Genomic DNA, 27,362 nt, shown 5'->3' with positions numbered 1-27,362 from the left:
GAAGCAGTACGAGGGACTCTGGGAAGGGGCAGTGGCAATCCCAAGGGCTACAAGGAATGCTGCAGAAGGCTACATGTAGCCCATGGGCTGCACAATTTTCACACTTCTCCTAAGTTCACATGCACAAGATTGTGCTGTTAAATATGTTTATCCAACCTTTTAGCATAACAGTAGTTTACTGACAGCAGCTTTGTGGTTTGTTTTTTTCAGGCAGAAAACCTACTGCAGCAGTTGCAGGAAAATTTTCAAGCAATGACTGACAAGCTAAAGTTAAGAAATATCCTTTCCGGTTCCTTCTCTAAAATTCCCACCACAAATTCTGTGCATTAACTATATTTACAGTGACAGTTGTAAATAAATTGCTGGATTTATAATTACCAAATCAATTATTCCAAAATTTGTTTGTTTATCATTCTGAGTTTTTATTCAGAGGTATAGTCACTGATATTAATAAAAAATACAAAATATTATGGGAAACTTTTAAGAAATCTTCTGAACATACAGTACAAGAGGTATCCCAGCAGGACTGTCTTTTATAACACCTACATAGGGTTTCCTCCATAGCCTAAATCCAGTTGCTACTAGTTCCAAATGGAATACACCCATTGACACAATAGGATTTACACAGGTATTGACTATGTAATTCAGCAATTGATTTAGTAGGTCTGCTCTAGCTGGATACAGAACGATGTAAGAAATTTGTTTATATTAAAATCATTTCTTAGCAGTTCCAGATGAGAGAGAACATGCATGGCAAATTTAGTTATTATGAAAAATTAATTCCCCATTCTATTATGGTTTTAAAAATGAAGTTATTAATAATATGATATTGTGACATAAAATAACTTTTTTTAATGGAACAAAAATAAACTCACCAAGCACTGCATATTATTTCCTGTAATATTTTCAAGGTTTATGTGAAATCTTTGGTTCATAGGTTCAAAACATGAGAAAAAATTATAAATTTACCATTCAACTAAACCAACTCTTCATAGGTCCAAAAGTGACCATGGAGGAGACAGAAAACTGCCTGCTGTCACTGATTAAAGAAAACCACATTGAGAAGAAGTTTACGCCTGACTAGTTATTTCTGTCATCTTGTGCAGCTGGTTATATCATCTTGTACAGTTATTGCACAACATTTTTACACTGAGAAGTGGTCTAGTTTCCCCCCCCCCCAATTCTGAGCTATTATCAGTCTTGCAGCGAATGATTTAATGCCTCACAGTTGTCACAAAGTGTGCAGAAAAATCTTATTTTGGGGCAACACAAACTGCTTGGCCATAATTTATTATTAGAAATATCTTATTCAGAAATACTGGGACACTCCCAAGTGTGGAAATATGTACCCAGTGCCCTGCAGTTCCTCCAGCATTTGTTAATGGGAGTTTGTCTATATATTTCATTTTTACTGGGGTTAAATACCAGCAACATATTACTGTAATTTTAAAACATGTTCTCTCTTATGGGAAGCTACAGATTTTACTGGAAGATTTTTCCATAATGTTTTCCATTTAACATTTACTACATTTGTATTTTGATCAGTATTCATGCTTTCTTGAGGCCCTCAGGGTCTGGATGTGTTAATTCAATCAACAGATTATAGATTTTTTTGACCCTAAGTCTTTAATGTTTGTTTGAGAATGTTGTATTACTTCAAATTTGCTTAGGGACATTGCACCTGTGTTTTAATGATAAACTGGAGCATCTAATGTATTTGGATTCACATTGGTTTAATTGCAGCTAATTGATCTTGGATTTGTTTGTTGGCCTGATGTTTAGCTTTTGTTTAAAATTCTAGTAGCCTACATAGTCCTTTTTGTTACCAGCCTTTAAATAATTTAAATTTGTCCTGATGATAAGATAAGGGATGACATAAAGCAGTGGAGTCCCTCCACCAGGTGTCACCTGGTGTGGGGGTGGGGCTTCATGCTCCCTCCATCTGCACCATCCCTACATGTACTCCCTGCACCATCTTAGGCAGGATGGCATGAGGTGGGAGTACACACCATACCATCTGGGATAGTGCAGTGGGGGAGTGTGTGCAGGGACGGGGGGAGCGCAGGAGAGGGCCCAACCAGTTGTCACCCCCCTTCAGGGGTGTCATCCAGTGCAGACCACACTGCCGCCCGCCCCCATGACACCACTGCATACAGTTGGGCTCAACTGTGATGCTCTCAATATAAATGTATCTCTCCATTTATTCCATATCTTGAAAGTGCTATTTAGAAAAAAAGTTTTTCATAGAATCATAGAGTTGGAAGAGACCGCAAGGGCCATCCAGTCCAACCCTCCTGCCATGCAGGAAATCCAAATCAAAGCATTCCCGACAGATGGCCATCCAGCCTCTGCTTAAAGACCTCCAAGGAAGGAGGCTCCACTACACTCCAAGGGAGTGTGTTCCACTGTCGAACAGCCCTTACTGTCAGGAAGTTCTTCCTAATATTGAGGTGGAATCTCTTTTCCTGTAGCTTGCATCCATTGTTCCGGGTCCTGTTTTCTGGAGCAGCAGAAAACAAGCTTGCTCCCTCCTCAATATGACATCCTTTCAAATATTTAAACAGGGCTATCATATCACCTCTTAACCTTCTCTTCTCCAGGCTAAACATCCCCAGCTCCCTGAGTCGTTCCTCATAGGGCATGGTTTCCAGACCTTTCACCATTTTAGTCGCCCTCCTTTGGACACGCTCCAGTTTCTCAATGTCCTTTTTATTATTATTATTATTATTAAACTTTATTTCTAAAGCGCTGTAATTATACACAGCGCTGTACAAAGTTGGTAAAATTAAAAAGTATATAAAAGCCTGCCCAAGGCATACATTCTAAGATAACAATAAAAGAGGAATAGATAAAATTACCATATAGAAAAGAAAAAACAAATTAAAAACATCAAATATAAAACAAATCACATCACATCAAATATTATCAGACAGCCAGATGACAATCACAAACTTCCTGAGAATGCTTCCCTAAACAACTGTGCCCAGAACTGGACACAATATTCCAGGTGGGGCCTGACCAGAGCAGAATAGAGTGGCACTGTTACTTCTCTTGATCTAGACACTATACTTTTATTGATGCAGCCTAAAATCGCATTGGCCTTTTTAGCTGCTGCGTTGCACTGTTCACTCATGTTCAACTTGTGGTCTACTTGGACTCCAAGATCCCTTTCACATGTAGTTTCATTCAGCCAAGTGTCCCCCATCCTATATCTGTGCATTTCATTTTTCTGCCCTAAGTGCAGTACCTTACATTTCTCTGTGTTGAATTTCATTTTGTTAGCTTTGGCCCAGCTTTCTAGTCTATTCAGGTCATTTTGAATGTTGATCCTGTCCTCTGGACAGGATGCTGTCTGGAGTATTAGCTATTCCTCCTAATTTGGTATCATCTGCAAATACAAATTTGGTGTCATCTGCAATACAAATTTGTATTAGATGTGTTTGTGTTTAAATTTCCAGAATGCGAGGCCTCTCATCCACTGCATATTTAGGTTTTCGCATTCATTTTTTTATCCTAGTATCTACATTATTGTGATGAACTATTCTTATCATTTGCCTAATCGAAAAAGCTTCATAACAGAAAATAACAGATGATCAGATTTGGGACCCCAAGCCCCCCAACTTCACAGTTTCTGTATAATACATTCTTTGATACTCTAGACCAGCAATTTCCAAATTTTGGTTTTCCAGGTTTTTGGACTTCAACTCCTAGACGCCCCGCCACCTTGGCCAACAGTCAGAAATTTTGGGAGCTGAAGTCCAAAGACCTGGAGGACCAAAATTTGGGAACCACTGCTCTTGACCTTTTGCCCTCATTTATGTAATATGCCATTTTTAATTATTTTTTATTTTACTTTATTTTATTTGCCATTTTGATAATTCACTGTATTGTATTTTTACAGGAAGTACCTAAAATAAAAAATTAAGCTTAGGGAGAATAGAATGTGTTTCCAATCCTTCCTAGCCAGGAAATCCTTAATATTTTCCATTTGGGAATTTTTTGTTTTAGTTTCCCAAATAAAAGCTTAAAGTAGAAAGAAAAAAAAATTCCACTTGGCTTGGTATATTAATTCCTAAGTATGTCATGAACTTAGCACAGAGAGGTATGTCTGATATTTTGGACAGGTAAAGTATCTGGCTCTTTGACATGTTTCAACAAAGAAGTATTCACTTTGCTTTGTTGACTATAATGCCTGATATGTCTCACAATTCTTGTCATTTAGAATGTAAATTACAATGTAGGGGCAGCTTGAAGATTAGACTAATTATATACTTGGTTGTGGAAATTATCAGGTCATCAGAAAAAAGGTTAAGGAGAGATTTAGAATTCTCTGTTTTTACCCTAGGAATGTTCATGTCCTGCCTGATTGCACTCATCAGAGTCTCCATAGCTAGAGCAAACAGAAGTGGACATAGGGTCAGTAGAGACCAGCATGAAAAGCTGGCTTCTAGCCAGCTTTAGGGGGTGGTGTATGCACGACACATGCCTCCAAGATGCCCAGAAGCCAGCTTCATGCCACATGGCTACCCGCACAGCAGCCAGTTTCAGGGAACTCTGACAGCACAGCGTTTACACACTGCACTCCATGGGAAAAGCCAGCTTTTTGCCAGTTCAAAAAGGTGCTGCATTTTGCAGCTACTTTTTGGGCTGGCAAAAAAGCGGATTGGGGCTGCAGCGTGCGGTTGCTGCAGCTCCAATCTGGGTTTCTCAGGGGCACCTTCAAGCTGCCCCTATGTTGTAATTTATAGAGTTGCAAAAGCATAAGCTTCTTTAATAGACCAGTTCAGTCCATTTTCTCAGTACCAATCAACTTGATTGTCCTACAGTTTTATGTTACTCTGAACACTAGACAATGGTTAGAGAAATAATGCTCTCTCTTTCTACTGCCATATTATTGTGTGTATCTTATAAACTTCAAAGGCAAACACAATGCTCTTTAACTTTTTTACTGGATGAAATGGGCGAACGCATAGATGATTTAGAGAAGCACGTTACTGGACTAATGGCCCAAGCAGGGATAGAAAATGCCAGTGAAGAAATAACGGTAAGATTCTGGCTCTCTTAAACAATACATTTCCATCTTAATAGCTATTCAACTGTTGATGATTGAGTTTATGAGCATCGGTTCAAACAAAACAAGCAACTTGCCCTTTTTTATCTTTGCTGAAACTGTAGAGGTAGAGCCACATAGAAGAGTTGGCTCCAACCAGCAGAATACCCAGTTTTGGTTATAATGCAAATGTTAATTGAAGAATTATAGCAAGAGAGGCAGGCACAATTGTTCACAAAGATGAACAATAATGTAGATTAATTAGAAGATTAAACATATAGGACAATTGTCCAAAACTGAAGCAGTTATGAAGTATTGTGAGTATGCATGTCCTATATGTGTTCTTCCGCTATAGAAATCTTATTTTAAAAAAGCAACCATTCAAGAATCTTCATTAAGTTAGAAGAAAATGGAAAGAGCCTATTTATTATAGATGCTGAAATCAAACTGATAGCTTTCTTTTCTTAACACTAATTCAATCTCTGCAAATTTCTGTTCCTACAGCACTAAAGATGCCATCAAGCTGACAAAAGTACTCAAAAATATACAGATTTTAAGTAGGATCTACAATTCTACAAAACTTTACATACTTCTCTATGATTGATGAATGAACAAACTGTACCTATTAGGACATCAGTGGCTACAGCAATATGAAACATAAAATCTCTAGAGCTTTTATTACTGCTATATTAAAATTTTTAAATATATTTTTGTAGGATTAAGACAAATTTAACTTTGAAACCCTATTCCCTATAGTACTGGATCTCACAATGATTTGTATATTTATAATAATAAAAATACCAAAGAACCACAGGAGGATTTTGAAAACTATGCCTAACATACTCTTTATATGTTCTTTAATTACTTTTTTGTATTTGGTACCAAAAAGGATTCCTCTGAGTTTGTTAGGCATAATAATAAAAACAAACATATATGCTTTGTTGATAAATTGATTAATCGAGATTCCCCCCACACCTGATAACATAATGCATGAAAAAGTTTAAGAGCATCAAATTGGAAAAGAGCATTCTAAAATTATCTTTACCAGAAAAGATTTTCACACTGGCTGACCAATTTTCCTACTTTGTGTGTTCAGAACTCTAACCACTGTGTGATGTCCTGCCAGGACAATTTGAATCTCCCCCTGCATTTTCTTTTGTGTTGGTTCAGGCCATAGAATATTTTAGTGTAGGAAAATTCATTGTATTAGTTGTGGGAGGAGCTTTAGGATCCCCTGCATTTTTCCAGGTTTGGTTTGCCCTTTCCCAGCATGCTCTGCTTTAGCTAGAGGCTTTTTAGTTTGGAGCAGTCTTTGGTGGGAAACAGGCCCAGACAGCCGGAAAGGGCATTTCTTACATGTTAGCCAAATAAGTTACCAGGAATTGCTTAGCCATTTTAGTTACCAACAGCAAGTGAGTAAAGGAATTCAGGAGCTGAAAGGCCCTGCACCAGCTCCATTGAGAGAGGAGATCAAACCAAGATCAGGCCCAGAAAGATGACACCCTGAAGATTGCTGAAAGTCTGTAAAGTATCTTTTATTTCAAGTTATTTAGAGCTGGGGAGGAGAAAACTCTTTATTTTTGATCTTTAAATTAAACTTCCCCCTTTTCTGAACTTTACATTCAGCTTCTGAGCCTTTTTGGGTAGAAGAGTTTGATCTCACCAGGGTACCAGCATTGCACACCCAAACCTGCCACCACCTTTAGTTGGGTGTGTCTTCACACACTGCATCCCAGTAGAGTAGTTCTTAATTTCATGACAGGGTTCAACTAGAATACAATGTGAATTATGATGCAGGGTATGAATTTAGCAAATTAGATATCTGAATAAGATAAAATATATAACAAGAAACAGAAGGTGTACAGAATACCATATTAAGTGGTATGTTTTTTTTATTTATGAAAACAAATATTTTTATATTGCCTTTGGTGATGTTTCTGTTATGTAAACTGAAATAAACCTAGAACAAATAACACTGTATTATGCAGTAGGAAGTGAACAAAATGCTATGGAAAGATTATAATAAACTCATATCTTCCTTGAACTGGAGATCTCTGTGATGCTTTACAGTAGTTTAGCTCCAAATGTCTGCTTTACAGCCAGATCGGGGCCACAGCAACCACACATTGCAGCCCCCATCTGGCCTTTTTAGGGTGCAATATCTGCAGTGGTGTGGCATTACGGCACTCCTTTAGCACTGCACCATGCGGATGCAGAGCCAGAGGAGCACTGTGATGCCATGCACTGAGTGGTGCCACATGCAGCATCACACCCTCCCTGGGGGCAGAGCTAGGGCATGTGTCATGTAGACACTATGCCCCAACGCCATCCCCAACTTGACCCAAACTGCTGGTCTGCACAGCCCCAGAGTCATCATTATTGTTTTGATTATCTGGCAAGATAGCATTTAGAGTAGGAAAACTTGAGTATAGTACTTGTAACAATTAAGAAACCACACATTTTGAAACAAGACACTTCCATATAGAGTAATAAATAAGCTTGCACTTATTTTCTGTTTTAATAAAATCTTGTTTACATATGCCTCTTAGGGCCAGTGGTAGTATAAGTTCAGACACACCTGGCTCTGGCATCAGCAATACTGGGTGTGAAATTAATAAGCAGGTATACAGCTCATGGCTAGAAACCTTCAGGGAGAGAAGATATTACAAGGGAGCTAAGGTATTCCTTTGTGTGAAGCCTTAAAATCAAAGAGCTGAGGAGAACAGAACACCTAAGGCAGCAGTGATATACAAACAAATATAAAATAGAGGCACCTATCTGCCCGGCAGTGGTGTGAGTGGCATCAAGCCCAAGAGAAGGCAGGGAGCAGTTAAAAACCTCCACATCCCTCTTAAAAGCTGTCCTGGAGAATTCTCTCAGACAGTTGCCGAGTTATCTGAAACAAAGTCACTGCTGTGCAAATTTAACAACCGGGGGGGGGGGGGGATTAGCATCCTATTAGTTACAATGTAGCAAGGCATTGTAACTTTTGTGATTTTTATTTTATTTTATTGTGCTACTATTGCCATGACCCCAAAACAAATCTTAAAAACCAGTTAGCCACCTAGACTAGAGCAACAGAATTCTGTGCTGGTGCCAAAGTCAGATGGAGGTATACCTGTTGGAATCTCACAACTCTTCATTGCAGCACCACTTGCTGGAAGGAGGGTCTGGTCATCTTGAAGTGCCCTGTTTGCCAGCAACAGACGCCCATCACTCCAGGTGCCTGTCTGGCTTTTAAAATTAGCTTCAGGGGTTGGAACGGATGTTCAAGTGACACTGTAGCTTGTGTTTGATGCAGGATCTCGGCCCTGTTTTACTATTCTGGCAAAAGGCTTTACATCCAGAGGAATTTGTTGTATTTCAGTTGGTTCACATTTGCTTATCTATAAAGAGCAGGACTACTTTATAAAAATAAGAACCATGAAAGACAGTTGAAACTCCTTAAAGAAAAAACAACTTTACTTCTAAAATCCAGTAGCTATTAGCATTTCCCCATGAAATCAGATAACATATTTACATAAGTTCAAAATATCTTGACAACCAGATGTAAGCAAAAACAAAAATTATACAAAATTTCATTTATGGATTTTCAACAAAAAAGACAGATGTGGAGAAAGCAGCTTAAATATCAGTATCTGTATTTGGTTGAGTAGTCTTTGGGTGACACGACGAGACCTCTACCTTTACGTGCTCCTCTGTAAACTGTTTCAATTATGTCAATCATCTCTTGCTTGTCTTCCATCGCCCAGTTAATTTTATTGTTGTTCCCTGTACCTAAATCAATCATTATGTGTTTGTTTCTGTAAAAAAAGGAAAGAAAAATGGATACCAGGAAGTGCCTTATAAGACTTGATGCTTTACTCTTATATGTACAAAGGGACAGTTTCTTCCCAAGACTACTGCAGTACCTGCTCCTGTTGTTTGTTCTATTATTATTTCTGGTTTTTACTGACAGAACAGCCATGACACACAGAGACCATCATAAAAAACTTAACAGAGAAGGCCAATGTTCCTTCTGAACCCGGAATCAGTAACTGCTATAAGTCCAGAGGCCATTATTCAGGCTAGGCCAACACTTGAAGGCTACACTTTTTGTTTTTTAACCTGTTCGTTGCAGGAAGCATTGTATTTTATTATAGTCATTACATTTCAGAATGTTAGATTAAAATACCTCCAAATGCTGCAGCACTCATAATTTCCTTAAAGGTATTATATTTATATTATATTTCATAGTATTAAAAAATCATCTATAAACCCAGAGCTATTACAAACCTTCTTAGTTTTAAAAAGTAACATTGCTCTAATTATTTTATATTCATTAAACATTATATTTAATTTATTATTTAATCAAAACTTTAACTGATACAGTGGGGCTTTGGTATCTGCTGGGGTTTGAATATTTGTAATTAAGAAACCACAAGACACTTCCATTTAATAAGGAAGCTTGAACTTGTTATTTTCTGTTTTAATAAAATCTTGTTTACATACACCTCTTGATTATGTTAGGACCAGTGGTAGTATACCACTGCACCTCCTGTGAGTACCAAAATTCATGGATGCTCAAGTCCCATTATATACAATGGTATAGTAAAATGGTGTCCATTACATAAAATGTCAAAATCAAGGTTTGCTTTTTTGAATTCTTTTCAAAAAATATTTTGGCTGAATTCATGGATGCAGACTTTCCCACTGACTAAAGAGCATTTAGTCATTCCTATCAAATTTTAGCAACAACAAAACCTGGTGTTCATTTTTTAGCAAAAAAAAAAAAAACATGGGAAGCACTGGGATCTTTAAAAAATGGTTGGGGAACTGCATGCAGTCTGTGAAGTGAACTTTGCCTATCCTTGTTCTAAATTATCTTGCAATGCTTATTTAGGCTCAAAGAAGAAACAGAGGCCAACAAAACTGAGACCATGGAAACATTAGAGCTTAGTTGGCAATTAAGGCTTACTTAACCCACCACTAAAAAAAAAGGGAAAGGAAAGGAAAGGCAACATCAGCTATAGTGAGGAAAGTCACAATTAGTTTTTTGGCAATGTAAGCCAGCTGACCTTAAGCCATCTGCATCTTAGCACTTGTAGTTCAGTAGGCTTACCAGTATTACTTTCCCACACTAATATTGTTTTGCACATGACTCAGTAACTCAGCCGCCTAAGTCAGCAACACAATTTAAAATATCACGAATCCAAGACTGGTTACTCATACTTTTAAAGGACTGCATCTCATCTTGCGCTACATGACATGAGTAAACAAAGAAGAGATTAAGACAGAAATTCTTTATGGAGAGATGTAAGAAAGAACTGTATCAACAGAATGCATGTGTTACAGATGTACGAATGAAATGTACCTGAAGAAGAACATGACGGTGCAGGGATCATACAATTCGTACATCTTGTTGAAGTCTGGCACTTCTGTGATATCCACAAGGTAAATAACAGCAAAATTTTTCACCTATGAAATGAAAATTGTGTTTAGAACATACTATACTTATAAGCAAAATTACTGACACAATACTGTAAAGTTACAGAGAAACACCCACAGGGTTTAACTTCATAAAAGACGAGCAAACCATCTTTCAAATTAAAAAAGGAATAATAGGGCTTGTGCAAGATTAAATATCTACTATGATTTTATATATATTCATCATCAATGTGTAAGTAATGAAAAGAATTCAGTTTCCCAGTGGTAGTCACAGTCAGCTATAATTCTGCGTTTTGTTAGGCATTCCTAGGGTATTACAATTGCTCCAGAAAATCTTACACTTCCTCTTCATGTAATCCTATGTAAATATCTACTCTTGTTAAATGTTTCAGAACAGAAAAAAGAAACATTGGCTCTTACCTGTGATATGTCCATTTCCAGTAGACAAGAGCCCCACATCCTGTAGTTTGGGTTATGCTCCTCTTGCTCATTCCAGATAGGCAGGAAAGAAAAAAGAGACCTTCTGGTGACCCCACGTGGGTGCAGCTAACCCCAGAAGGCCAGTCGCTACAACAGATGAATGCTCCAGAAAAAAACAAAACTATTTATTTGCATATCAGACTATAAGGAGCTAGACAGACAGTGAGCAATCTAACCTGCTCCCCATAGAGCAGAACTGTGTGCATTACGAACCACCTCTACACCAGCACCCCTTAGGGTGGGCCAGGATGCGGGATTCTTATCTACTAGAAATGGACATATTACAGGTATGAGGAAATATTCCTTTTTCCAGTAGATAAGATCCCCACATCCTATAGTTTGGGTTTACCAAAGCTAATCTAATTAGGGTGGGTGGTGCTGGGCCCTCAGTGACCTAAGTTGGAGCATCTGCTGCAAGACTCTGCACAGTTGAACCAAGCTATCAAGCTAGTGATGGCTAACAAGAGCGCATGGTGGCTTCCACGTGGCCACTCTGCTGGTCTCTGCTACAGGACCTATGATGGCTAGAGGTGTTAATGCACCCGCGCTCTTTGGTACAGGTGACTTGGTTTCTAGTGGTTACCTCCCAAGGATTCATGGCAGGTAGTAATGTAGGGCCTGATCCACTTGCTAGGCATGGAGGTTGATTCTTGCCCTTGGAATAAGGCTGAAAGGAGACAAAATGGGGCATCAGAGGAACAAAACCTATTTGTCTTCTATAGGTGGCTCTCCAGGTGTGATTTATATTCTTCCCGATTCCTGGGATAGATGAAGGAGAAGGCTGGGAGTACTAGATTCTGCACTCTGAGAAGGGTAGAGCTCACCCTAATAGTAAGATATGGGTTTGGCTGAATAGCTACAGAGTCAGTTAAAGTAACTTTTAGCTGGCTGTGTGCCAGCAGGGCCCCAGGCTCAGATCCCCTGCGTGTCGAAGGGCGGGTTTATGCCCATATGTCTTCTCAGAAAAGTGGGTGGCAGAGGCCATGCTCCTTCTGGAAATGATGCCATTTCCTGCTTTCCTTGTGGGAAAAAGAAGACCATTTTAAGAGTTGTAAGCCAAAGCCTTTCCTTCAGCCCCTGTTGGGCCCTGTCCAGCTTCCTTTACAGCCATGTGGCCAAGATGGTGACTGTACATGCCAGAGGATGAGTACTCCGCCTCCTTCCACCACATCTCAGCATCCTGGGAGCCCTTGCCATATTAAATCTTTCTTCATGCTTCCAAGGCCGCAAGAGAAACGAGAGAAAGAAAAGGACTGGAGCGGCTGTAGCAAAGATGGTGCAGAGCAACAGCAAACGCATCCTACTGGAATGAGAGGCAGGATAAGACTGGCTTTCTGGGGTTAGCTCCACCTACATTGGGTCACCAGTAGGTCTCTTTTTTCTTTCCTGCCTATCTGCAGTGAGTGGAAGGAACATAACCCAAACTACAGGATGTGAAGATCTTATCTAGGAAACAAATGTCTTTGGTAATTCTAAAGTATTTAATAAAACATTATGATTAAGAATGTGTGCTAGCATATAAGAATTACAAATGCGTTCCCAGCCTACCAAAGAGAAAGTATATCCTATTAAACATTAATCCAGTTTCCTTCCCTGTACCACACAACAGCTTCGTACAACTCTGCAACACCACATTTGCCTATAATGCCAATAATGCCTATTCCTAGCTTAGAGGCGATGATTCACTCTGTTGAATTGGTTTACGACACATCTATGCAATGTAATAAGTCATCAACTTATGCCAAAAGGTACTTTTTGGATACAACTCTTAGAATCCCCCAGTCATTGCAGCCAATTGGAGATTCTGGGAGTTATAATCCAAAATACAACTTTTCCAGGTTCCAGAATAATCTTGAACATTGCAAGAGTGGGAAATAATTTTAAGGTACATACACGTCTGCAACTATAGCTCATCATAACATATCAGGTTAATTTCAAAGGAAACTTATAGGAAACAGAAAAACAAAATGAACCATTAGGCCTGTTTATACTTTTATTTACCAACTTCATGTTAGTCTAAATATTACACTAAACTGTACCTAGAATTGTAAAATTGTAAAAACATTAATTCAATGGCTCATTCCAAGCATGAATGAATTCAGTATCTCCCACTGGAGAAATTGTATTATCCTTTTGTATTTTTCAACACCATATCTCACATTGTTCTAGAGCTCCAGCAGAAAGGAAGAATCAGTAAAAACTGTTCACCTTTCCCCTTTCCTCTATTATCAGCAGAACTTATCTGACTCCCAAATCAGAGAATTCAACCCATGGTTCTAAATACCATTCCCAGCTATCAGAGATTTCTAAAAATACATGATACAATCAATTATCTTGAAAGCCCACAGTTGAAAACATCATCATTTACAGGAGGTGATTTTCTTTCTTGAATACTAGAGTTTAAAATGTAAAGGCTGTCACAGTTATTCTTAAAGAAAAATTTTAGAGAATACTTCCCACTCAACTTTCAACTAGAAATTATTTCCTAAAATTAAAACATCAAATTAAATTTGGCAAAATAAAGTTGGTGAACCTGGCAAAACATAAAAAGTACCCTCCTCTTGTGCAGCAAACACTGATGACATACAATTCTGGTGGACTTGAGAGAAAATAAATTTGGCCCAGAACTTAGATATCACCTTCTCTCTCCAAGGACAGCAGGCTCACACTGGCAGTATACCCAATGCATAAGACAGGGAACACAAACAGTGAAGGAAGAAGCTGCATGTACAGTACTGGAAAAGATGTTTCAGTATGGAAACTGGCAACCTTAATACTTGCTAATGGTGCATCACAAAAATAATCCAGTTCAACACCACTTTAATTGCCATGGCTCAATACTATGAAATTCTGGGAACTGTAATTTGTTGTGGCACCGGAGCAATCTGATAGAGAAGGCTAACTACATCAGAAAACTACATTTCCCAGAATTCCACAGAATCGAGTCATGACAGTTAAAGTGGTGACAAACTGGATTATTTCTGCAGTTTGGATGCAGTCTAAGCGTTCTCCCAATGTAGAATGCAAGTGCAATAGAATAACAGATCTGCATGATGTTCTAGTATAAATATGCAGTACAAACAGAACTGTTTACTCACTCTTTTGTACAGCAGTGATATCCGATCAGGACTGGTAAGCAAGAGGATGAGGAGGGATCCCCCTCTTTAATCTGCTATTTCTGCAGAGGGAGATTTTTAAATACAAAGTTATATTGATCTTTTCCTCCTGCATTAAAATTTAAGTGTTGATATTAACTAGAATTCCTTTACAACTAGCTTACATCAGTATTTGAAACAATATTAATGTCCTTTTCTCATTGCTTGATGATATAATAGTTTGATGAGCGATATTTAAACTCTCCCCAACACATTAAAATAAAGTATATTTTTACCTACATTTTCTTTTAAATATCAGAATACCAAGACAATACCTAGTATACTTCATTTTGGTATAAGAACACGTGTTATTTTGTTGGGAACTTTTGTATAATCAAATTGTATTTTAACATAAGGAGACACAAAGCACATGATCAGTTTTTTAAATTCTTTACACTGCGTTTTTTCATAAGTCCTTTAATATGAGAGGCTTGTTTTATTATTTGCAATATTTTTTTTAAAAAGTTTTAAGATTTCACAACTAATCTAAGTTCTTCTATTTAGTTAAGGGCTGAAATTGAGCAGAATGTCTGCCAATAAAAACAGACAGTGACTGGGCAGGAGGCAAGATAGTCTTGATTCTTGTGACTCCCTATTCTCTCAGCATCTCCCACCTTTTTTTTTCTGAAGAGTCCTCCAAACACTTAGAACATGTTTACATAGACTAAGTAGATGCCTCAGAGTGCCTTGTTCCATAAGTAAGATTCTGCTTCTATAGCATAAAAAATATATTCCCAGAATTCTGTCTGGGAATGCTGGCTAGGGCTGCTGAAAATTATACTTTAACAACATCTCGAGATCTTCATAATTCCCACCCTAATTTCACTGATTATAAAGGGCCTACTCAGAGTATCCTTTTTTTCTATTATGAAGCAATGAAGGCTGGCCTTTCAAGGTATGTCATCTCATGTATGGAATTCCTTCTCCTACCCATTTGGTTGTTGCCCTGTACAATAGCATTCAGATGTGAATTGAAAATACTGCCCACATTCACAACACAAAGCTAGGATTCCAAAGGTTCTAGGTTTATCATTCATGCACTGATCTTCACTGTGCTCCTCTTGGCTCCTGTAGCCACTAGGAATAGCTAAACAGGGAAAGAAAGTTTACTCTAGGCCAAAATAAAGCTGCTTCGGGTCACTTTGGAAGTATGATGTTTAAATGTTGCATGCATCCTAAGAGTCTGGCAGCTAGGCCAAAGCCACGATCCAATCCTTAGGACTGGAGCATGGCTTTGGCATAGCATCCAGACTCTTAGGACGCATGCATAATTTAAACAGCATACCTCCAAAGTGACCCGAAGCAGCTTTATTTTGGCCTGGCTGTATGGGGCCTCTAGCGGATTACAGACCGTCCTTTTGGGGCGGCCTGTTCCCACCCCTTTCCCTGCCGGATCGGTGCCTCAGCTGCCACAGCGGCAGCCTCTGAGGCCCTGATCTGCCACTTTCCAGGCTGCAGAGAAGTGACAAAAGGCTGCTTCCCCGCGGCCTGGAAAGGGGTGTCCTTGGGGCTTCATGCCCCAAGGATACCCGACAGTGGCGGGGATGAAGAGAAAGGGGCCACTCGGCCCCCCCTTTTTTTGTGTGTGATGCTGGGCACAAACCTGGAAGGAACTCCGTTTCAGAGCTCCTTCTGGTGCCGCAGAAAGGGCGCCCCAGGCGCCCTCACACGGCGCCAGGACGTCACTTCCACACCACTCCGTTTGGAGGCGGCGCGGTCATGACTTCCCAATGGCGGCGCCCATGTAGAATGGGCGCTGCCATTTTGTACATATTAGGTATGTACTAGAGTTAGGGCGTCCGAAAAGGACGCCCTTTCCTAACCCTAGTACGTATCTAGTATGTACTTTTTGCGCGTCTGGAACACACCTCTGTTAACCAAAAATCTGATAGTTTTTTTCTCTATATATAGTTTTATCTTTTTAAAATATGTTTTACTCTTTTAATAACGATTTGTTTTAATACCCTAATAATTTAATTCCTTTTTAATGTACTTTTTAAAAAAATGTTTTTAATTGTACTGTTTTTAATGATGTGAACCCACTCTGAGTCCCAGTCCTGGGAAAAGAGCAGGATATGAATAAATATAATAAATAAATAAATAAAGAACTTCTGGCTGTTGTGGACTCTACAAACCATAATCATAAATCATTTGTTGTTGTCTTATAACTCCTGACTTGTAAGGAGTGTAGGTTTAAATAACATGGAAGGCTCATCTGTCCTGGTTAGTTTAGGTGCCTTCTGACAGGAGAAGCCAAACAAGAACAAATGGGCTGTATGGACCAGTGCACCAAATAGCAATATTCTCTGGAATTCTGGTTTATCTCTCCTTGCAAATTTTCACAAAAACTTTTAATGACTGTTTTTAATATATTCCAAATTCAGATGCAAGCTGTCCACTTTTCAAGCTAACCTAATGCACTTCCTTTCACATAGGTATCAGAGCATAAACAAGAAGAGCCATCTATCCAAAGAAGACCTATTTCCATGCAGATGTCTCAATCCCATACTGCCACATCTTCATCTACAAATATACTATTATTCTATTTATTTATATCCCAACTTTCCCCCAATATTGGGACTCAAGGTGGTCCCTGCTCAAGGATTAATTATAGTGCACCCTTCCCTTATGTGGGGGATCAGTTCTGCTTCCTCAGCATAAGGGAAATACCACGTATGGTGGAAAACCATTGAAAATATGGGGCTCATGCTTACAGTGCGGCGCAAGCACCATGAACATGTGCGCTATTGCTTCTTCCAGTGTGCGGCTTTCAGCGTATGATCAAAGCCGCAAATGGCGCTCCCGTGTATGATGCAGGCGCACTGTATATTTCAAGAACTCTGGGACTTCTAGAAGTTAGTTACAGGATTCTTAAGGAGAAGAGCAGTGCTAGAAAAATAGCTTGCAAACCACAGGCAAACTTCTCCTATGATGCTAGCCTGGAGAAGAAGCAGACTGCATTCCAATATGCACATTTAGTTCCAAGAAGTCATCACTAAGACCCATGGGCCTGTGCTGCCATCTGTGCGAGGTAGCTGTATCCCTAGGATGTTCTCCAGAACCTTCGCCAACAGTGCTGAAAGGAAGTCAATATGAAAAACACTAATCCATAATAAAAAGTATTCAACAACTAAGAGGCGAAACATGGCCCTTTTACGATGACTTGGGGGGTGTGTTATTTAGATGACGCACGCCACCCAAGCCAGCGTGAAACCGCCGTGAACCTGCCCACCCAACCACATGGCAGGCAGCTTTGTGGTGCTCCAGCAGCACGAAGTTTATATGCTGCACACAGCAGGAGCACGGCAAAGCCGTGATGACAGTGGCAAAGGCAGCCTTTTGCTGGCTCAAAAAGGAGCAGCTTTCTCCTGCTCCTATGGTCCCTGGCATGTGGCTGTCGCAGCCTCGATCCAGCTTTCTCGAGGGCAGCTTGAACACCAACACAAAAGCTATTAAGCTGATGATTGAACATAAACACAAAAGCTATTACGCTAATGATAACATGGTATGGCAGACATCACAAGAATCAGGCTTGTTTCACATCGTATTATGAATCATCTACTAATTCTATTTATTCATTTTAACTATAAATGTTCAGTCTACAACTTCACACACAATGTAAGACACAATTTAGCACTATACTCACAAACTCAAACAGAACTCATGTTCATATGCTCCCCATTCATCCTCTTAGGCAACTAAGGGGGATGACCATTGGCAGTGTTTACACTGACCATCAGAGAACCTCAGCTTGTATTCTATACAAGTGAGAAACCGTGTTTTATAACAAACCTTAGTTGTAAGGTTACATAAGGCCTGCTCATAGCCTACTGTTTCAAACTGGCTTGTTTCAAAACTGTTCAAAGCTTTTTATAAGCCACCTTCTGAACAACATGCTGGCATTCTAGGAGAGCAACTAAATTTTGCCAAATAGCTCTAAGCAGAAAGAATAGTAAAAGTAGCATGTGAGAACAAATCTCATGTGGATTCCTCCCACCTAGTTTAAGGTTTAGCCTTACATGTCCATGTAGCCAAATTGTACAAGTGTAGAAAAGCCATATATGCTGTATTCTTGCAAGAATAAGGATCGTTCCTTGATATAGCATGTCTGCAGCAGCATGTAATATAAATACACATTAAAAAACTAGATCAGTTAGAAAATTGAAATGATCTCCTATCCACGAGGAGAAGTTTTACTATGCCAGAATTTTGCTTAATGACTATTCCAGTACTCTACAGTTGTGGTTTTATAGTCCAAAATATCAAGTTAAGAATTTTGTACGGTATTTGGGGATTAACAAGTTTTTCTAGCTGCTATGAATGAAAATTGATTGTAGGGGATAGTACTAAATGGTTAAATCATGGTTTGCATCCCTGATTTGCAAACAAACTGTGGTTTGTGTAAACTTTTGTGTGTCTGATTCAGATACATTGGCAAGCTGATCTACTACCAACTTGAAACACTGTAAAGGTGCTTCTCATCTTCTCTCACCTTCAGAAAAAAATATGGGAAGAAAAAAAGCTCACAAGCTCGATACTTAAAGCCAAGCCATAGCTTGTTGTTACATCTGATCAGCCCCAAACCATAGCTCCTCTGGACCTGTGCTTTGACTAAAACCCACACACACTTTACACAAAATGTTAAGAGATTGACCACAAGTTTCATCAGACTGACCACAGGTTGTATCAGATCATTTTTCCATACAGCAGATACTTCTGGAAAGCTCACAACAACAGCATGAAGGCAACCTCCCCTTCCCCTATTACTCCACCAAAAGGTTATATTGACATGTAACTTTCATCAGTAGCAGCCATTACAAGATTTATTCAGCATTGTCTACTCACCTTTTAAAAAGCCATTTAAGCTAGTGGTTATCACTGAATGTGAAGGCAGTAAATTCCATAAATGTAAGTTCTTCAGTTTTCAAGGTTTGTGCTGATTTAATATATATTTCAGCCTGTAAAGTGCTAGATTATTTTAGTATATATACTTTTCATGGCTTATTGCCAAAATACACAAGAATGCAATGCAACTGTTTAGCATATTAGAAAGGGTCTTTGGGATGTCACCTTTACAAAACTGCTGCACAAAAAGTATACATGTTCTATGGTAAATATTTAGCTACTGTTACTCAAAAAACAAACCAACCATTTTCCCTTAAGTTTGAGTTCTGGATTTAAGCAAATCAATTAGATTATATGTATAATAACAACAACTTTATTACAGCCATTTGGCCAGCACAAAATTATATGTATATGATTCAAACAATATTGTACCACTTTGTGATATACCTTTTCAGCAATGCTATACAATACTTCATCCATTTTCATACACGTTGGATCCCAGTCGTGCCCAAAGCGGATGACTACCACACGATCTTCTTCTGAAAGAATGGCTTGGTCTACTTGCCAGCCATTGTGCAAATGTGGGAGCATATACGACATTTTCAACACTCAGATCAGCCCTGTAAAAGGACAGAAACCGAAGAGAATTTACTATTCAGCTATTTCCATTACACATAGGGCCCGAACAGATAGGCCAAAATAAAGCTGCTTCGGATCACTTTGAAGGTATACTGTTTAAATAGCACATGAATCTTAAGAGGCCGGAAGTCATGCCAAAGCTGCGCTCTGAACAGTATACCTCCAAAGTGACCCGAAGCAGCTTCATTTTGGCCTGTCTGTTTGGGTCCTTACATTCTGCAGTGTGTTTTGGACCTTAATGTTTTTAAAAAGAGTTAATTTAGTAAAGAGAAAATGATCTCCTTTATTTCAAGAGATTAATTCACACAAAGGGAAGTCTTGCAGACTGGACTGTTGTATTTACATTCCATTTTTCATCCGCAGTAGATTCCCAAACCTGCTTGAATTAAGGCTCCCTTTTGGTATCACAGCTACAATTCCCAGAATTCCACAGCACTGACCCATGGAACTTAAAGCGGTGTCAAACTGGATTATTTCTGCAGTATGAATACAACCTGGGCAACACCGTCCAAATCCCTCTTTCAAGAAGGGGCAGGATTTTCATGAGGATTCGGGAACTGTGTAATGGTAAAGATGCAGAAGAAGTAGTCCTCCGATATTAAACTTTAAACTTTTCTTCCTTCTTAAATTTCAGACATAAATGTACAAAGATTATATTAAAGACCCCAAAAGAGAGGGAAGGAGGAAGGAAATCAGAATACAAAGATTCCCCAGCTTTGTCTAAACAGCTGAATTTCAGTGTGTCCAAATAGTGTGACCTGGGAACTAGGGAAAACTCTTACATTTAATGAGCACAGAAACTCTGACCTATGAACTTGCTGGATCCACACTGCAGAAATAACCCAGTTGGACACCACTTTAAATTTCCAAGGCTCAATGTTGTGGGACTCTGGGAAGCATAGTTCTGCGAGGCATTTAGCCTTCTCTGCCAGAGAGCTCTGGTGCTAAAAGCAAACTACAAATCCCAGAAGTCTACAGCAGTGAGCCATGGCTGGTAAAGCAGTGTCAACCTGGATTATTTCTGCAGTGCGGCTGCAACCTAAAGCCTGCGGCGCTTATGAATTCAGATTGTTTGTTCAGTAACTATTGATATATGCACTAAAAGAAAAACTGTTTTGAAGGACAGCCCTGTGTTTATTTACCCATCCCTTTGACAAACATTGTTATATCGCACCTTCTTAATACTGAAACACTCTCTTACTCCCTGTCTTTTCCGATGGATGGTTTTATTCTGCTCCAAAGCTGTTGCAGGTGTTTTTTGAAATTTATAAATATATATATATAAAAGCTCAAGTCCCTTCTGTGGGGTTTTTCTCAATCCAGAGGTGGGCTATCTGTGGCCATCAGCCCACACAAGTAACTGCAACCCACATAGACCTAGACAGGTAAGGGCTGATGGGAGTTGTTGTTGTTGTTGTTGTTATGTTTGTTTATATCCCGACCTTTCTCCAAAACTGGGACTCAGGGCAGCTCACAACGTTAAACACAGCAGGGCAATTGAAAGCATACACAAATAGTACATTACAGAATTATTACAATAACATTAAAAATATACAATTAAAAAGATAACAATGTTTAAAAATACTTTAAAGACCCAACAGCCTTTAGAGGTCCACAGGCTCCCCACAAGAGCCAGGGTCAGGCAGTGGTTTGAGGCTCAGACTGTGACTCTGGAGGCCAGGGTTTGAATCCCTCCTCAGCCCTGGAAGGCCTCTGGGAGACCTTGGGCAAGAAGTCACACTCTCTCAGCCTCAAAGGAAAGCAATGGCAAAGCTCTGAAGAAGGCCACTTGGCCATGAAACCCACTGAATGTGACCTTGGGCGAGTCACACTCTCTCAGCCTCAGAGGAAGGCAAGGGCAAACCTCCTCTAAAGAAACCTGCCAAGGAAACCCCTATCATGGGAGGCGACTCGGAGGCGTCACGAGATCGTGCCCAGCAGCAGCAGCAGCAGCAGCAGCAGCCCCATCTTGCAACCCATTATAATTCCCAGAATCCCACTGGATGGAGCCGGGGCAGTTAAAGCGGTGTCGAAGCGGGTTATTTCGGCTGTGCGGAAGCAGCCTTCAGTTCCACTCCAAAACCGGGGGGAAGAGGAGGAGGAGGAAGGGCTGCCCGTGTCTCACCGAAGGCGGAGGAGGAGGAAAGGGCTGCAGCGAAGAAGGCTCCAGATTCTCCCCGCCGGCAACGGCCGCTGAGGGAGGCACGTGTGCTGTGCGCATGCGCGGGAGAGAGAGAGAGAGAGCGAACCACTGAAGGAAGGGGTTGCATTTAGGCTTCAGCAGTGGCTTGACGACAGGAAGCAGTTGAGGCCGTTTTGCCAGGTTTTGTCTACGTCATTTCCGGTGACTCTCGGCAGGAAGCGAGGTGAGCGGGGCACGAGAAACACAGAAACAAAAACCCACCGAACGTTCTGAAGCACAAACTGAGAGAAGGGGGAGGGAATTTGTTTGCATGGAGTGCAGCATTTGCTCCGTAGAAACATACAATGCAGTTTGACACTGCTTTTAGTGCCGCGACTGTGGAATCCTGGGATTGCTAGCTAGCTTTACATTGGGGGCTTATTGCTTTCTGTGCCAGAGAGTGCTGGTGCCTCACCAAGCTACCAATCCCGGGGTTCTGTAGGATAGAGCCATGGCAGTGTAAGTGGTGTCAAAGCGCATCATTTCTACAGTGCAGAGCAGTGGTCCCCAAACAGTGCCCTTTAAGAGATTGTTGGACTTCAGCTCCCAGAAGCCTCAGCCATGTTGGCCAGTAGCCTGGGATTCTGGGAGCTGGAGTCCAAAATCCCTTAAAGAGCACATCCCCATTGACCTCCTCCTCCTCCTCCCCTTTCACTCCATACAGAGGAGTCCTTAGTCATGCTTTTTTGCACTAATGTTACTCATGAACTGTAATTCCCATATGCCACTGAGTGTGATGCTAATAGTTGTGGCATCAGTTTGAGGAGCAATGGGGTCACACACCCCTTAAGGTGTTACCTGGTAAGGTCTGCACCCGCTAATGATGCCTCTGCCCATGGGTATAAACCCCTTCCTCAGATGGAGTACCAAGACCCGAATATCTGTAGAGTCTCCCCTCCTAACCCACAGATCTCAGATCCACATCTTTAGCCTCTGCAGTCCCAGGATGGAGCCATGGCAGTTAAAGTGCCAGACTACATGGTGTAGTGTTGGACTATGACTCTGGAGACCTGGGTTCGATTCCCACCTCAGCCGTGAAACCTACTGGGTGACCTTGTACAAGCCACACTCTCTCAGCCTCAGGGGAAGGCCATGGCAAGCCTCCTCTGAACAAATCTTGCCAATAAAACCCCACAAGTTGGAAGCAACTTGGAGGCACACAACACACACACACTCACACAATTGTACAGTGCTCTTCCTTGCATTGACATCAATAACAGAGCAGAAGAACTAAATCCTGGTGTATTGACAGTTCAGGGTGAAAATTCACCACCTTTTGTGCTGCAGAAACAACAACAAAGATGCACCCCAAGAGAAGAATTGAGTCAGATTGGGAGAGTTGCTCTCAAAAAGCCTGTTTATCAGATTTCTTTGTCTCGGGTTATATAGGAGTTTCTGCTGTAGTAAAGAGCATGAGGAGCATGGCCTGACTGCAACACCTACAATTACTGCTCCATGTATACAATTATAATCAAAAGACTTAAGGACTTCCTGGTTCCTTTAGGCCTTGTTTTTCACCATATCTTTGCATCAAATATGAACTATGCCCTTGGAGAAATGTAAGATTTTAATGTATTACACTTTTTCCTCTCACACTGCCACGCAAACCACCAGCAGCAAAGCAAGCCTAGGTCTTCATAACACTTTCTGACTCCAATCTTGCATTTGCTTCAAGTTGCATCAAGTTTTCAAAACACAAAATAGCGCCGCGGTTTTTTCGTAACCCGAAGAAACCTTCGTAAGCCGAAGCAATAAATCCCTATGGGATTTTTTCGTATCCCGAAAAATTCGTAACCCGGCGCATTCGTATCCCGGGGTACCACTGCATTTGAAAGTGTGACCTGTTTTCACATCTGTGGAACGCAAAGCTAAAGGCATACAACTATGGGGTGGATTTGTGATTACTCTGTTCTGGCACAAGAGAACAGGAACTCAAAGGCTGGCATCCTCCATGCCAGTGGAGCAGTGACTGCCCTGAACATTATTAATACAACTTTTGAGAGAGCTGTAGAAATGGCTGTTTATAGACTTCAGCACCTGGGATAGATCTTTTAAAGTTCAATCTAAAACCTGGAGTGGTGTCTTATATGCTTAAGTATCCAAAGACAGAAGGCCTTTCTGTTATGAATGTATTTGGCTACTGTGTGAGTTGATACTGCATAAGGAACATATGTATTGTGTTTATAATTAATTTACACTCAACCGGCTAAGAGACCTTTGAAGCACTTGGTTAAAAATGGGCAGAGACTGCCTGGTTATATACAGTGTAGTGTCTTAAAGAGATCAGAAAATATTGTAAGTTAAATCTTTGGCTTTGCTAGAACTGGTAAACTAGCTATGAAAGAACTTGTTACTAATTATAATTAATGTCTTATATTAAAGAAAAATAACATCCTGAGGAATTCATTTTGTTGTCTTCTTTTAGAAAAAGTCCAGATTTTATCATCTCTGTACAATAAATATAGCAGATAAATACAGACACCCTGTATTTACTGGTTCTCTGTTCAGAAACTGGTGATGAATTGTCTACCAAGTTTTGACCACACTATCTCAACTGAACTTGTTTCTTGGACAGGTGTTACCAACGTAGGGTCTTCTAACATCTAAAACTTCAGATTATGTTTGGAGTTAAAACCTTCTTCCTGGCACAATCTGTTCAGTTGGCTGCTACCTGGTTGAAACTGACAGAGAGGCATTGCTCTAAGTGGGCAAAGAAAAGTATTGCTTGCGTGCAGAGCTACAGAACTGACCAAAAAAACACTGAGGGCGGAGCACTAAGCGCTTCTCAGGCTAAGGTTAGTGCTGTACTAAAATGAAACAAATTTTCTTGTAAAAATTTGCCTGTGTTTAATGTTGAATGGAGTTCATGCTAAGGTGTCCCTATTCCAAGTTAATCGCTTTGTAAAAGGAAGCTGTTACACTTATCCCCAGGCAATGAGGAAGTTGCTTTTTTGGACTCCAACTCACAGAATCATGCAGCCAGTATGGATTTGATTAATGAACGAGGCAGCACCCCTTAACATTGTTTTACTGTTTTAATGTAGTATTTCTCATCATTATCTCTTTCAGATCATGGGAGAAAAAGACCTTCCAGGTGTCTTGGTCTTGGATATAGGAGGTGCATTTGGGGTACTCGAAAGCCATGTGGAGTTCCTCAAGAAACATTTCAAACTTGTCACTATGAAGGAGTTTCAGAAAAATAAGAATGAACTACGTGAAAAGATTAAGTCTATTTTTGTATTTGAGTGCAGACCCATCATTGACCGGGAGCTTCTTGAAAGCCTGCCCAACCTAAAGGTGGTTGGAAACTCAGGAGTAGGAGTGAATCATTTAGATTTAAAACTGATTTCTAGCTTTGGAGTAAAAGTAACTAATACTCCACATGCTGTTTGTGACTCTACAGCAGACATTGGCATGGCCTTAATGCTGGCATCCGCCAGAAGACTAGTGGAAGGTAAAAATTATTTCCTTTTGTAGTTCCAATATCTTCCAACGCATTGGAATCTTTCAGTTACTGTAAATTCACGCCTTGATTGTCAGAATTCACCAAGAATTTACCACTACCACCCACCTCTCCCCTATTCATTCCACCATTTTAATGCAGCAAAAAAAAATTGCAGTGTATCCACAATGTTTTGGACATATTTAATATGAGCGAGACTATGAAGAATATCTTGCATCTCGCCAATGGGATCTTTGGCTTTTATTTATTTGATATTTCCATTATTTCCAAAAGCAAGCTACTTTGAACTTCATAGAAAATCAACATAAAACATACATATTCTGTCACATATTATTTGACTGTGGCGGCTTGTTGCAAGATGTTTCATACTGGGGTAATTGTTCCCAAGTGGAAAATACACAGACAAGCATAAACTGGTACTCTGCCTTTCAAAATAGACTTTAGGGAAGCTGCAGTTCTTGGTTGCTCTTGTATGTGGATATGTGGCTACTTGTGCCTGTGTGTGAATTATAATAACGTCCAAAATCCACAAAACAGTGATACTGTTATTGGGACAACTAGATGCACAAAATACATGTTGCAAGTTTTTGAAGCTTCACTGACTTCTTCATCAGGCAAAGATGTTAAAGATGTACAGGAAGAAAAAAATAAATAAAGACGATGTGATTCCAAACCTACATTTTATCAAGATGTAGATATTCTCAGTTTAAATGATTCTGGAGGGAAATTCATGCAAGCAGGTCCCTCTTCCTTCTGGCCATGTGGGTATTCCAGGAAATAAAGAATTTTAAACCTGCATTCAAAAGACAAAAAGAAAAGCTCCTCCTGAGATCGAAGTTGCCTCCTGTCCTTTATGAAACAACAAACTCCTTTGTTAGGCAGAGATCACTGAATTTTTAAATAAGCCCGTGTTTTTGCATTAGGAAACATTTTAGGTGCTGTTTCAGTAAAATATGCCAAATGTAGTCCAAATTTTATAGAAAATGTTTTACCTTTGGTGGCGGTAGAAACCTTAGAGAGGCAAATCCTAATCCACTGAACCTCTTTTTGAATTTCTGTGACATTTAAAATATCCTCCAAGTCTAAATTAGGAGACCTAATTTGGGGAACTGCTGTTTTAACAAGATGCATCACTTATTATGTTCTACTATACCCGCGCACACACATTCATTGGACTACAGATCTATCTATGGTCTGAAACACACTGCAGAAATAATCCAGTTTGAGACTGCTTTAACAGCCCTGGCTCAATGCTATGGAATTCTAGGAACTGTAGAGCCCTGGTGCCACAATAAACTACAATTCCCATGATTCCCTAGCACTGAGCTAAAGCAGTCTCAAACTGGATTATTTCTGCAGTGTGTTTTGGACCTATATTCCTGTATGCTCACTGTATGAATTCAGAGTAGAAATATGTCTAGTGGAGGTTATTTTAAACTTGATGCTCAATCATTTTGAAACTGAAAAGGTACAAATATCTATTTTATGGCTTCTTTTTTTGGTTCTTTGATAGGCTGTGCCATTGCAACATCTCCAGATACCACACACTTTGCTGTTGATTGGCTAGGAGTAGAAGTCACACGGGCTACTCTTGGCATCATTGGCCTGGGAAGCATTGGCTATCAAGTGGCAAAGAGGGCAAAAGCTTTTGCCATGAACATTCTCTATCACAACAGGAATCGTAGGTAAATACGTGCTGGTGGTATTACAGTTGTGTAACTTGTGTGTGTATATATATATATATATATATATATATAATTTATTTTATCCTGCTTCTCCAAAAAGATCGAAGCAGCTAACAATAAAACATCCAGCAGGCCTTTCCAACTTAGTTACTCTCCCCAGATATAGAGATATTTGTCCCCTCATCTGTCTATTCTTCCCCGCCTATCTTTCTGCCTATTTTTTTGTTTTATGTTTTTAATGTTTTTTATACTATTACTGTTTAATTCTGTTTTAGTACTGGGAATGGGGGGGAGGTCTAGGGTTTGATTTTTTTTTAACTCTAATTTGATGTATTTTACAGTTGTAACCCACCTGGATTCTTCGTGATTGGGCGGGCTAGAAATAAATTATTATTATTATTATTATTATTATTATTATTATTATTATTATTATTAT

At 39.8% G+C, this 27,362-nt stretch overlaps 3 protein-coding genes across 8 annotated transcripts in view; 2 read left to right on the top strand and 1 right to left on the bottom strand.

Moving 5' to 3' along the window:
- HSBP1L1 (heat shock factor binding protein 1 like 1) overlaps positions 1-6,277 on the top strand; it is a 9,225-nt gene extending 2,948 nt beyond the window's left edge. Inside the window, exons 2-4 of the mRNA XM_042465510.1 lie at positions 211-277; positions 4,950-5,044; positions 5,555-6,277. Coding sequence (XP_042321444.1) covers positions 211-277; positions 4,950-5,044; positions 5,555-5,560 — 168 coding nt within the window. The 3' untranslated portion in view covers positions 5,561-6,277. The remainder of the gene's footprint in view (positions 1-210; positions 278-4,949; positions 5,045-5,554) is intronic.
- A 2,214-nt stretch (positions 6,278-8,491) lies between these two features.
- TXNL4A (thioredoxin like 4A) lies at positions 8,492-21,857 on the bottom strand. 5 transcript variants are annotated; one of them, XR_006103280.1, is made up of 5 exons: positions 21,722-21,857; positions 19,405-19,577; positions 10,404-10,507; positions 10,152-10,288; positions 8,709-8,853 (listed from the first exon to the last, which is right to left on the bottom strand). XR_006103280.1 is itself a non-coding variant. In XM_042461378.1 (4 exons), the coding sequence occupies exons 2-4, from the start codon at positions 19,555-19,557 to the stop codon at positions 8,682-8,684; spliced, it is 429 nt and encodes a 142-aa protein (XP_042317312.1). In that variant the 5' UTR covers positions 19,558-19,577; positions 21,722-21,857; the 3' UTR covers positions 8,492-8,681. The 5 variants fall into 5 exon arrangements, 4 of the variants coding, with proteins under 4 accessions (XP_042317312.1, XP_042317315.1, XP_042317314.1 ...); XM_042461378.1 differs by lacking the exon at positions 10,152-10,288 and having other exon boundaries at positions 8,492-8,853; XM_042461381.1 differs by lacking the exons at positions 10,152-10,288; positions 21,722-21,857 and adding an exon at positions 14,056-14,135 and having other exon boundaries at positions 8,492-8,853; positions 19,405-19,543.
- Positions 21,830-27,362, top strand: part of LOC121927604 (probable 2-ketogluconate reductase) — a 9,773-nt gene continuing 4,240 nt past the window's right edge. The window contains exons 1-4 of one of the 2 annotated variants that reach the window (XM_042461375.1): positions 21,830-21,962; positions 24,354-24,573; positions 24,848-25,232; positions 26,755-26,926. In XM_042461375.1, coding sequence (XP_042317309.1) covers positions 24,397-24,573; positions 24,848-25,232; positions 26,755-26,926 — 734 coding nt within the window. In that variant the 5' untranslated portion in view covers positions 21,830-21,962; positions 24,354-24,396. The remainder of the gene's footprint in view (positions 21,963-24,353; positions 24,574-24,847; positions 25,233-26,754; positions 26,927-27,362) is intronic. The other variant, XM_042461376.1, reaches the window with a different exon arrangement.

This window comes from Sceloporus undulatus, chromosome 4 (genome assembly GCF_019175285.1).
Source record: "Sceloporus undulatus isolate JIND9_A2432 ecotype Alabama chromosome 4, SceUnd_v1.1, whole genome shotgun sequence".
NCBI lineage: Eukaryota > Metazoa > Chordata > Lepidosauria > Squamata > Phrynosomatidae > Sceloporus > Sceloporus undulatus.
The sequence above is the reverse complement of the archived record's forward strand: the minus strand, read 5'-3'. Positions and strand labels throughout refer to the sequence as shown.